The sequence below is a fragment of the Platichthys flesus genome, chromosome 13, assembly GCF_949316205.1.
Source record: "Platichthys flesus chromosome 13, fPlaFle2.1, whole genome shotgun sequence".
Taxonomy (NCBI): domain Eukaryota; kingdom Metazoa; phylum Chordata; class Actinopteri; order Pleuronectiformes; family Pleuronectidae; genus Platichthys; species Platichthys flesus.
In genome coordinates, this window is record NC_084957.1 from 7,983,738 (window position 1) to 7,997,167 (window position 13,430).

At 40.6% G+C, this 13,430-nt stretch overlaps 1 protein-coding gene across 3 annotated transcripts in view; it reads left to right on the forward strand.

The window, feature by feature from the left end:
• Positions 1-2,802: 2,802 nt before the first annotated feature.
• Positions 2,803-13,430, forward strand: part of galnt13 (UDP-N-acetyl-alpha-D-galactosamine:polypeptide N-acetylgalactosaminyltransferase 13) — a 37,808-nt gene continuing 27,180 nt past the window's right edge. For all 3 annotated transcript variants that reach the window (XM_062403390.1, XM_062403388.1, XM_062403389.1), the window contains exons 1-2: positions 2,803-3,124; positions 7,399-7,673. In XM_062403390.1, the coding sequence (XP_062259374.1) occupies positions 7,532-7,673 (142 nt within the window). In that variant the 5' untranslated portion in view covers positions 2,803-3,124; positions 7,399-7,531. The remainder of the gene's footprint in view (positions 3,125-7,398; positions 7,674-13,430) is intronic.

Consider the following 13,430-nt stretch of genomic DNA (forward strand, 5'->3'; position numbering starts at 1 on the left):
AGTGTTTTTTATTGTATCAAATGCTGAGCTCATATTTGCTCTACTACATTGCCTAGAGGCAGATGCAACGATGCAACACTGAGGCTCTCTCATCAGGAGCAGCAGATGGCAGCATTATTCAACAGGATTCCACGAAGGCCTCAAAATAGCTGTGATGTTGCAAGATACACAACCCTGTCAATTCACCTATAGACTAACATGCAGTCATTTTAGCTGTTGATGTTACCAGTGTGCTGATGTCCGTGTGGACTTCAAGCCACATCCTTTCTGCTGTTAATAAAGTCGAAACAAACTCCAACATTGTTTATCATGTTAAAAAACACCACCTTCCCTCAGGACCGCAAACTATCCTTAAGAATTAAAGAAATAATAATGTGACAATTATATTAATTATTTATAGAGTTGTGCGGACAATTAAATAATGTGATCCCTGGTCCACCACCATTATGATAACCTTAACCATCAGAACTAAACGCCCAAACTAAACCTTATTCTAACCCTAACCCCAACACAAGTATATGTCAGGAAGTTAGATGCACACACACACACACACACACACACACACACACACACACACACACACACACACACACACACACACACACACACACACACACACACACACACACACACACACACACACACACACACACCAGTGTTGTGCAAGTTCAGTTCATACAAGTAAACATGAATAGTTCAAGTTCATAGTATTTAAATTCTGAACTAGTTCATAGTTCAATTCATTTCATAGTTTTAAGGTGGAACGTGAGAATGAAAGACTAAACTTGTTAAAAAAAAACCTTATCCATCACTACCCCTTGCCTTCACTGTCGGAATCTTTATCAGACAGTGTGTAAAAATCCCTTTCTGCTTTCTCTTACCATCTCTATATGAGACCGAGAGCTGTTGTGTTGCAGGTAAGGCCTGCCCCTTTAAGGAAAGTTTGTAGTGTGTGACGTAGTGCACCTGGGGATTGTGGGAAAAGACGCTAAAAGTGTGTGGATAACGAGAAGTGACGGACCACCTAGAGGAGACGCGAGAGTTGCTCCTGCTGTATATCCGAGAAATAAAGTGGCTGAATTCCAGGTAAAGAAACATCTCCTCCTCCTTCTTCACGGAGCGGTCCTGACGGCTGGTTACCGGCCAGACGGCGAGCCAAGATAACCAGTGACAGGGGCGGCTCCTGGTACAGGCGACATAGGAGACGTGACACATGCACCGGCAGCGTAGTGCCGAGAAGAACCAGGAAGCGCCGCAACCACACACAAACAAGCACATAATCTCCTATGGGGGGGGGGGTGGCGGCGGCTACAGGCTTGCACATAGATATATATAAACACTTTATATATATATCTATGGGCATAGGACAGTCACCTGTGAAGACCAGCATCATTCACCCCTGAACCAGCGCGGAGAAATTATGATGATGAAAAATTAAATATAAAAAAATTAAATTAAATTGAATAAAATAAAAGTAAATTGAATTAAATACGAAAAGAAATTAATTAAATTAAATGGGGGAAAAAAAAAAAACTGCGCACGCACATCCTGCGCAGAAGCCTACTGAGCCCATTGCACACATCCTGCACAGATGCCCATTGCGCATATCTGTCGCAGAAGCCCATTGCGCACATCCTGCACATTTCGGTTCTGCGCACATCCTGCGCAGAAGCCCAATGCGCAGGAATTGCGCGCCCACTATTTTTTTTCTTGTTTTTTTTATATTTTTTTAATTTAAATTTACATAGTGTAAGATATTTTGCAATTAATAAGAGAAATCCGGCCAATTTTAAAAAGTCAGTTCTTCTGGAAGATGGGAGAGAGTGGGATCTGAACTCAGTTCCTTACTATTGAAGCACGCACCCTCTACCGACTAGGCTACACCGCTTTTGGATTGCCAAGCGGAACTAAGCAGATAAAGAAGGTGGACAAATTATCGTGTGTGTGTCCGTGTCATTTTATGCTGCTTTTGACAAATACTTCATAGAAAATATTTTCTCCTTTACTACATATATTTGACAGCCTTACTTAAAAGTTATTTTTGTATTTTTGGCTTTTAGATACTGGATGATTTAACATACTATTGTTAGAGAATAACCCAGTACTTTGGTGGGTACTGGTGAGTGAGGAAGGGGAGGGAAGAATACAGTGGTGGATGATAGGAGTGTCGGAGTTACGAACTAGAAGTGTGTCGTGTTCGCTGGACTTTTATAAAGTTACACATAAAGAGAGAAGTTTCCTGTCGTCTATACGCAAGGACGCTACAATATGTACGTGTTCATCGTTCAAATTCATTATTTGTCATTGAGTTGCGTTCAGTTCATCGTTCACTTTGTTCAATGAACGCGTTCTTTTGCGTTTGTTCATGCACAACACTGACACACACACACACACACACACAGACACTAGATAGATGGATGTTATAGATACATAGATCTAAAAGTATTATTATTAGTAGTAGTATAAGTTCCATATTCAACTATAATAACAACACATCACACACAGACACACTAACATAGATAGAAAAGTAAATCATTATTATTATTATAAAGGTTCAACAAAAAATCACACTCTTCATAATAATTGCAGGACAGTTGCAGCACGCACGCACGCACGCACACACACACACGCACACGCACACGCACACGCACACGCACACGCACACACACACCACAGCGCCTCCATTAAACACCAGCGACGCCGGTGACGGACGTCGCTCTCAGCCAATCAGAGAGCAGCATCGCCACACTACCAGGTGGGTCTGAGCGGAGGTTAGATTGCGGCTCCTCACCAGCTCCAGCATCCAGGGGGAGAACAGGTGCGTGACCACGTTGAACCCGGTGAACGGTGGACACCGTGTGTCCCTCATGGAGACTGTCCTCCGGCTCCGCTGCGGCTCCACACACGGTGCGAAGGAGTCCGACCAGGTGCCACGAGACGGACAGCGGCGCGGCGGACTGCGGTTGGACCACTACTGTGCACCGACATGGACCGTGAATACTTAAGTGTCGTAGTGAGACGGTGAGGGAGGGGGGGCTGTTTCAGCCACCGGAGATCGAACCCGCGGTTTGTTGTCTGCGCTCAACACGTTGTCTGAGAGGACGAGGGGCATCACTGACAAGAGGTAAGAGCCCAGTGTCCTCCCGCTGCACCACACCTTCCACCAGAGCCCACACCACAACAACATCCCCACCGTGGTGCTGAGGCGAGGGGCTTCTCAGTGGACACTACCATGAGCCGCGTTCATAACTGTTTATTTCTGTCGATAAGACCACATTGATTTAAGCCCTGAATGCACATTAATGCCACTGCCCCGGAGCGAATGTCCTCCATACAGGGGTTTCTGGTCCATACCATAAAGGGGAGGTTGTTTCCTCACTTCACTGTGTGATGTGCAGAGCGTGTCGTCATCTTTACAATTCATGCAACCGATATGTAGATCTCCCTGTTGTTTCAATAGAACTTCAGCAGCCTGGAGAATAAGTCACACAAAATGCTTAAAGCTTGAAAGGGAAGTTGTGTTAGTCCTGACACACTTGGTTAAAACAAGGCTCCTGTAACCTTGAGGTGGCTGCTTTACACACACGTCCCCTATCGAGTTCAATACAACTCGAATAAAGACAAAGCTGCTCTTCAAGACAAGGTGAGTTCACGTTCATTTGAATTAACGCAAAGGATCTTCCTTAGAAATTATTCGAACTAGTTTCATTTATTGATATGTATTACATTTGATTAGAGCTGTAATTTTTGTAGTAAAGAGACCGATTCCCACGTCTTCAAAGTTGCTGCATTGAGAGTATTAATTGTAATATTTTGTGTTTTCTGCTTGTGTTGGTGTTTGTCTCAGCAGAGCTACGTATTTTGTGTTGTTGTGGTTCGAAGCTTCAGTCATTGGCCTAATGGGCTTACTGGGATAAGCTCTTTAATCACATGCTGTTCCTGGTAGGGCTGGGTATATAGATTTGCATTTTTCAATAGGGCCCCCTTGTGCCAACATGATAGCTTCTTGAATATCTGCACTGGTACTATAACAATACTTTTTTAATATTTAGATTATACATTTTTCTTCTTAAAATATGCAAAGAAAATATGTATTTGCTATTTAATGCCAGTTTTCAGGTCTTGTCCGTTTTCAACACCTGCTGCCACAGACACAATTTGTTCAGCAACAGAAGGTATTGATATTCGATGCAGAGCTCTATTTGCTGCTTGTCACAATAGAGACGCAGGTGGTGTGTGATTGGAGGACTGCTGGTTTGAATCCCTAACCGGACAGGATGATCTCTCTTCTCCTAGCCTTGATGAACCCATATGCAAGGCACTTAAACCCCAGTTTATCCGGATACCGTCAGCAGTAGATTACTACGGTTTTTCTCGGCTGCTTTTGAGAAAGTTGGTGATTGTGGAGGAGGTAAAGGAGCGCACACCATCCCAGATTTAATAACCTGATCTTCAGCTTTGTCGTTGTATGTTGTCTACACATGTTGCAGTCATGGTTTCAGAGTCAAGTGTCGATTTGAGGTGAGTACTTACTGCGAAAAGCACTTAACAGTCTGGCAATTGCTTGGAGTTGTTGCACTCCTGTTAAACGGCTGAGGGATACTTTATTTTGCCCAGCTAAGACTGTTGTTAACAACACAAGTAACTGTCACTTCAAGAAGCAGGGAAACGTAGCTGGTGAAAGCAGGAGAGACCTACAGAGCAGTGCTGAGCAGATAGGAAAACTTCATCTGTTCAGTTGCTTGGGCGTATTGACCCCGGTGTCTTCGGTCTAACCCAGTGGTTGTAGCGAAACCCAAACATGCCTCAGTCACTGACTCACCACAGAAGATGTTAGAGATGCCAAAGACCCCATAAAACGATCTGCCATGTGCATGCAGGTTCTATTCCCGGACACACATTTGGACTTTTACTTTACCAATTTGTTGATTACCCTGGGAAGCCTAGGTTGCTTCCATATACTTGGGGTTAGAAGTCTATAAATGGTGTGTGAATCCACTGGAACCCACTGTGCTGTGATCTGAGGCTGAAGCTCCTGATGCAGCTGGACAGATGCTGCCTTGTTTGTGAATGAGATAAGAGATAGCCCCGGGCGGTGGTGTCGGAGCCTGTGATGGACATTTAGACAGCGAGCGGAGAGGACTCTGTGTGTGTGTCTGTGTGTGTGTGTGTGTGTTTGTGGAGTGTAAAATCATTACCATACTGCAGGAGAAAGATAAAGAAATCTGCCAGGTTCCCCACAGGAGTTGCTGTAGGCCCTCTAGTAGTTTTTTTTTAAGTAAAGTGTAACGTTAGTTACTATTCACACATGCATTGAGGCAGCACCGGCTCTCCTGTATGTGATGTACCACAACCACTTGGGTTATAATGAAGCTGTGAATCTGATATCTCTCTTTGACTTAATTATCTACTGTGTTGTTTATATTGTGGTATTTCCTTTCTGTAATCAGTGACTACAATTCTTCTGTCTATTTGTGTATTTGATCATCTTTGGCAGAATTCCCATTGATTTCTCATTATACTTTCATAAGCCTCAAGTAGATATTCAGTTTGACAGAAAACGATGTAGTTGTTGGTTTATCAGAAATATTGCGAGCCATTTATCCCATGCCATGAGACATCTCATTTTCCAGAAATTGCCTTGGTATGAAAAGCTCCTCAGATTTGAGCAACACAGATGAAGTGCGCTAAGTCTATTAAGGTAAAATGAGCAGTCACTCATCCTTTCAAATGGAGGGTCTGGGATCAGTCCGTGGTGGAAGGCCGGATGTGCCTTCCTGTACACCGTCCTCATTATAAAGTTCTGCGGCTTCACCAAAGAACACCGACAGGTTTATTTTTAAACTGTCCTGCTTAGCGCACATTTCTAAAACTAGGGACACAACAATCCCTGTTTTCTCCTCCCTAATGTGATTCTGATACCTCAACTCAATATCGACCAATGATTTCTGTATCATCTCCTGATATTGATTTCTTAACAGATACAAATTGTTATTCTGTCCTCTACAATTATTGTGTGATTTGACATCAGAGATTTCTGTGTGTTTTCTTGTTTTCCAGCTGCGATTATGACATAACTATGGTGACACTGACAAATCAATGTTGTGTATAACATGGATTTGTCATCTAGAGATGATCCAATACCATTTTTCACATCGGGACACCAATACCTGGACTTTGGGTATCGGCTGATACAGATTACCAATGTTATACCAGTGCATTTAAGAAAAAAGTACTTATACAACATATTTTAGTAGTTGTATGCTACTGACTAATGCATGCCATATAACTTATCTTATTATCTTGTTTTAAAGTCATAATCGAAAAAGAATACAAATAATAAACATAATATGAGATATTACCCAATAGCTGATATTTTAACGAGCTCTGGCTAATGCTACACTTAAAGAAATCTCTTTTCCTAAACTCCAAAAACAGAACTTGCCTGTGGCATTATTGTTGTTTTGGAACGTGAAGAAATGATTTCCAGGGAAATAAACTCAGTTTTATTTGGGTGTAACTAATGTACTTTAAAGATGTGGTATTGCCTCGGTACATAGATTTGAGTACTGGCCAATGGGCAACTCTGCATTTGTAGCCGTATCGGAGGCATTTCCAATGTTTGTGTCAAACATCTCACGTCACTTCTAGCTGATATCAAGTTTGTCAAATCAGATCAAAATTTGTCTTAATAACCACCCAGCATTTCTGGGCACTTATATGCATTTTTTACACTAAGTAGAGAATGATGATGAAATGAGGAAGAGAGAGAGATGCAACAAAGGTCAAACTTGGGATGTTGTGTGTGCCTCAACCCTTGAGCCACGGGTCGCCCCGTTGTCAGATTCTTTTCTCGCATATCGATTTTTGCGTTTGCCTTAAAATCCAACACAGATTTAACTATAATGTATATGTGGTAGCTTTATCCTATTACTTATCTACCTCTTTCTGGGTGGCAATTTCTCCACACATGTAGAAAAAAACAACACAAAGTTCTTTTGATGTACATGAAACATAATCCCTGGTTTGCTGTATAAACAACACTGCATCAAAGTAGTTGTCTGTATATTTTTATGTGAAGACAATAAGTCTGTGCAATTTATTTCACCCTTTGTGTAATGTCCCATTGCCCTACTAAAAAGTGAAGATCTGGAAAGAGACTAAGTAATCTCTTATGATCCACAGCCATGAAATGCATGAGGTGAAGTCTGAAGGCGATTACTAATCACTTTTACGTCGAGGCAGATATTGATCGACTTTAGTTCTCACAGATTTTTGCTTTCATCATATTTCTTTGTAAGATTATTGATTTATATCATTACAGCCTCATGATGACATTTATCCTGATGGCTAAAATATTTATCATGATTTCTGTCTCGGTCTCTGTCTCCCCTGCAGGATGTCTCCTCCACCCTGCTCTCTTTCTCAGCCTGTCTCCTGAGTTCAAACGTCTCCTCCGCAGACTGAGTGCTCCTGAGCGCTCGCTGCGACCCTCCCTGTTTGGCTGCCTGGCCGACATCCCGGGGAGGTGATGCGGCGGTTCGTCTACTGCAAGGTGGTGCTGACCACCTCTCTTGTGTGGGTGCTGGTGGACGTGTTCTTGCTGCTCTACTTCAGCGAGTGTAACAAGTGCGATGACAGGAAAGACCGCTCGCTCCTCCCTGCCCTCCGAGGTGAGTCCACACCAGCTCTGCGCCACCTTTCATCCGTCGAGTAGATGTGATGTAGACTTAAAGGTATAAGGTGTCCGTTATGAGCTAAAGACTGGGACACTGTTCCATTCCCTGTCCCTTTGAGCTTTATTGTTGCTTAAGGCGTTTTATCCATTGTCATGTTTCCCTTGAAAATCAAGATGTTTACAGTGAGTTGATTTTTTTTTCCTACTTCTCTGAGAGGGAATATTCATTTTTGCATTTCAAGGGCTTTTGCAGTCTTTCAGCAATACAATTGGTTCGTGATGTATTGCATTGATTTTCCATTTGTGATATATTAAAGGGCGGTGGTAAAACATTGTCTTTAGAAAGTGTAGATCTTTGAAACTGTATTAACCTTTTTCAGTTTTCTACAAACAATATTGTTTCTGTATGTACTGCACAGAAAACTCTAAACTCTATTTCTTCCTCATAGCATGTTTTTTCCAGGGTAACCATATCACTCTGTGGTTATGTAGCTGTGAGTGAAGGTTGATAAGTAATTTAACAAAACTAAATACAGACACGATCTGATGTGATATGTAACAGCCTTGTAGTCTATTCAAATACATTTTAAAGTGTTCTGATTTCTACACAGATACCTCTCACTCTTAAAAAAATAAAGTGTCAGGTGTGTTAACTTTTAAGTAGTAATTTCTTTAACGAATTAATCAGGAATAAATACAGGATTAGAGTCTACTCACTGAGAAATTAACATGGAGTGTGTTTTGCACTGAAGTGAGATCTCACTCTGAATGCATTTTTCTGCAGTCTTTTTCCAAAAGGGCCATGATGTTAATGTTATCAGAATATATAAAACTCCAATTTCCATCCTGAAATTGAGCTCTTGATTTAGTTTTCTAAGTACTTGAATGTACAAAAGAGAAGGTTTCAGCTGTAATATCAAATCAGGGAAGCTCTTTAAGCTTATCAACTCTTTAAGATTATAAGACTTCTTATGGAAAGACCTTAAAGAATCCTCTCAAACTGGGATAACAGAATTTGATAACCCCACTTTATAAGTGAAGCGACGGTTATTTGACAATTCCTCTTTTTGCTTCATTTTTTAATCTGGAAGACTCAACCTTCTGGTAAGGATTGGACATGCATGTCAATTGAAGCAGTTGACTTAATACATTCCATTTTTTCACGTCATCTATCATGAATCCCATTAACTCGATGAAGTTGACCAATGTAAAAAAATTACAAATTGGTAGTTTTCTGATCCTCAGAGAGTTTTCTGATGTATTAAATCTCTTTCTTATTTGATTTTATGTCGACAGGACTAATTCACCTTTGTAAGTTAACACCAGTGTGTGAGTGTGCGTGTGTGTGTGTGTGTGTGTGTGTGGTGCTGATCATCCTAAACCACAGAATGGCTTTAGCAGAGTTCATTTCCTCACATGCCCTCAAGTAAGCAGGTTTCTAAGAGGCTTGCTAAGCTGCTTTTAAGGTTAGAATGAGGCAGAGCTGCCAGCTACTGACACTTATTACCATGCAAAAGTCTAATGTTACACTGCTCACCAAGTAGATGATATAATTAATGAACTGAGTGCTGAGAATATATTCTTTCACAGTCAGTTGCAGTTTATTTGCCAGGCCACTGCAAAGTGTAATCTTATTCATTTTGCCCACAACTGAAGAGCCTATACTCTTAATGTGACACTGGTTCACACGTTCAGTTTTTGATTGGAACCAATCAACCCAATTTGATCATTACGGAACCATTTTTGTTTGCTTATACAAAATAAGTATTATTCAGTTGTTGCTTGTATGGTTCAAAAGTCTCTATTTTGTATTTTTTACATTAGTTAAATTATTTTAAGCGCTTCAGAGTCTGACTGGATTACGTGTTTAAAAAACATTGTTCTAACTTAGTGGAGGCTTCAACCATAATGCTGCTCTTTCGATTTGTATGGGATAATGTCATGATGGCCAAACTGCTTTGTGCATCACGTTGCTTGTGCTGCATACAGCAGAGGTTGAGCATTTAATCTTTAATGTGGCAACGGAGGGACCAGACAATCAAATCGTGTTTAAACAATCACTCATGTCAACATTAAATTGTTAGGGCAAACTTGTAAGCCCACAGTGTACTATAATACAGCCAGAACACATGTTGGCATGCAGCTTTTATGTCAAGTTGTGTTTCTGTCCACTTGGAAAATGTAACTGCGTTCAGCTGTTTCTGGTCCTTTTTAAAGAAAAATCGGTCTCTTTAGCTACAAAATGCTATTGTGTTCCTCAGCAAGCTACTGTCTGTTTTATCTGTATTTGTGGACATCTTTCTGAAAACAGCCAGCTAGGACATCTGTGATACAGAGGTGAGCGATGAGACGATCTACAATTTTAAGTTGTGGACATTAAACCAAAACAATAAGCTGAAGGGCACTGAAACGCTCCATAGAGCCTTTCCTCTACCTGTTGTTTAGTGCTGGGTTTGTTGGCATGTCGACGATTTGTATATTTATAGATGTAGCTGCTCCAACTGACCTAGAGTAAGGGGTTGTTACACTAACCAGCCATCAGCCAAAGATTCCAGCACTCTGAAGCTGGTCATATCGGCGTTACATGGAGAAATTTCATTAAACATTAATATCAATAATTTGTATTTAATTATGCATGTTTAAATTAAAATTACTTGACTCAGATTGTGGTATGATTTTATGCTTTTTCTGCTCTCCTCCTTTCCATCAGTTTTGGACCAGGAGTCCACGATGTGCTTCTTCACCAGGTTGATAATGACAGTTGAAAGAATGTTTGCCTCAAATTCCTGATTCGATCAGCACAACTCGGCTCACGTCAGTTCAGCCACATTAAACTTTATGGCCAGTCACTGCTGTTCATTGTTTATTTAGGATTTACATTAGCTTGCCATAATAAAGCAAAGTTGTTTGAAGGGATGTGCTAATGTTAATGTTAAAGAAAGGATGTTAACTACACAGGTTCTTGGCTACAGTGTAAACATAGGATCAAACTCCCATGAAAAATTGGTGGTTTTGCAAGACTGGGTGAGGTAAAGATCCCCATTCCCCATTGAACGTCCCATAACCCAGTCATCCACAACCAGGTTGACCACACACCCCACAAAAGTATAGGATTCCTAAATCCCTCCTTATAGTACTAGGCCAGGACTCATTGGTAGAAATGTTTTGTTAAGTTTAGAGCTTTTTGACTCAGTGTTTGAGGCCAGAAATTTATTTGAGTTTTTCTAATCTTTTTATGTAATCTGACCGTTTGCAATTTCGAAAACACTGAAGGTGAAAAAATATAATTTATTGTCATAATAAAGGAGCTTAAGTGAGTATCCTATGGTAATCAAATATATAAGTCGTATTTTTTAAACTTATTTCTTTATTAGAAATTATATAATTGTCTGCATAATGTACCATAAGTATGCTGACATTTGGTATACTGATAATTTAAAAGAATAGTTAAAGGCTTAAACACAAATTCCATGTTGTTGGTGGGTCTGTGAGGATATTCTGGGTTTAGGTAATAAACGCTAACATCAGCATGCTAACGTTAACCGTCTGAGTTAAGTTTCAGGGTTGCAGTTTCGACCCCCCACTCGCTCACTGTGAATCCAGCGGAAGATCCCCTGCTGCGTTCTCACATCGAGAAGTCGATGCGAGAAAGCAGCAGGGGATCTACTGACATTATACCAGGAGGTCCGGCGAAAACAGCCCTTCCCCTCCTGAGAAAATAGGGATGATCTGCAGAGTCCAGTTTATGGCTGAAAGGAACTAATGTGATCGCAAGTTGTCTTGTGAGCTACATGAACGTTTTTACTAAATTCTGGAAAAACCTCCAATAGTTGTCCTTCAGAATTCTCAGAAGCTCCAGAGCCATTCCGAGTGATCATCTAGAAACAAAAATGTTTCTGCTAAATTCAATAGCAACCCCTACTTTGAAGAACCATTTATGGTAAAGAAGAAAAGACAATAGTTTATTTTTTATGTTAATGTGAATCGTATTATTCCATATTCTTCTCCTTGTGTCTGCATGATTTTCTGGGACATGCAGATTGCCGTTAGGTTGACCGACTTTAAACTGACTATAGGTGAGAATGTAGTTTATTATTTTTCCAACATATTATTACTATTTAGTTTTGACTATTTGCTGCATTACATGGATTTGTTTGGCTCGAAAAATAGGAATTTGTCAGATATTTTTGAAAATAAAGTTAAAGTTTTATAAAGAGACCAGAAAGGTTGTGTTGAATGGGGAATGACAGTTTTCTTTATTATTTCAAGGCCTGAGGACTGGCTCCTACACAAGTCACAAAGTGTTCTCTCTGATTATTTCACATCTGACAGCACCGTTCCACATGTTATTTAGTTGTTAGCCGTTTTATAAATCAAAGGCCCACTGTCTAAGATCTTGGTGAAAGGTTATTTAAATTTTTTGCATAAGATGTTGCCCGAAAAGTTTATTAGTAGATACATAGACTGATGGATGAGAGGCTGAGCATATTTCTGATGGATACGTTTAACTGTCATCCAGCTCAGCTGTTGAGCTCCGTCCATCCGATTTGACATGTCCAAATGGAGCGTGTCAGCAGCACCATTTGAAGCACCAGTCTCTCTCTCTGTGAGGGGGTGTAAGGAATCCTCTTAACTGAAAGCCAGGCAGCTAATGTGAACTGTGTGGCCCCTTTTTCATTCAAATCGCTGCCTCTGCACTGAGAGATTACTATAGAGAGAGAGAAGGTCATAAATCCATAGCAGGTTATTTACCTTTGCCTCAGTGCAGCAACAATAACAGCACTGCTGATGTTCTGCAGGCACTTAACTAAAGCAACAGGGGCGTGTAACTGTAGGAAGGATTTAGCTTCCTCACAGCCTGATCTATTAATACATTGTCCGAATCTATGAGTTTAAAATATCATAATATATCAAATTAAAATGTTTTCTTTAGCCTGTGCACCACTTAATACTTGGCCAGCTCATGCCACAGGAACCAGTAGAGGTTTAGCAGAACCTTGACTCTGTCTGTATGAAATGTCTTTTGTGCTTTTTTCACAATCTGTGACGTCAGATGTAACATTTCTCAGGCTTTAATAGTGCAAGTGAGAATCCTATCACATTTGTTTTATGTTCCTAAAGGTAATAAACTGTACTTTTCATATGTGCACATCCTGATGCTCTTAAAACCCTTATATCCTTTTGGTACATGCACATTGAAGTGGAACCTAATGTTTGTGGCCTCCTTTTTTACAATTATAACAGAATAACACTTAACAGATTGTACCGAGATAAAACCAGCATGCTTTACTACACTGCCCTGGGGAGACGGATAAAAAACACTGCTTCTGTGGTGCCTGCAACCGAGTTTTTTGAAAACCCACCTTAACTCCCTCTCTTCTCTACCGGAGAGAATGGAGTGAAGAGAATGAGTGAAGAGAATGAGTGAGCCAGGTCAGACAGTTCATTAGTCTTAGTCCCATTGAGAAAGGAGATGCAATTTTTAGTTGACTTTTATGTAACAGCTACTATCACATTGTTTCCCCATTAATAAATAGTCTGCAAGTGATTGATCTTATTTAATAGGAGGTTATGTTTTTGTCTTATTGCTTGTTTGTTTATTAGCAGGATTACGACCAATTTCCACTTTTGTGGAAGGGGAGGGGCATGAACCAATGAAGAACCCATTCAATATTGGTGCAGATTCAAATGAGGGGGGTGGATCCACGATGTTCTTTTTTTCAATTACTTTAACATTATGAGATGGGGTTTT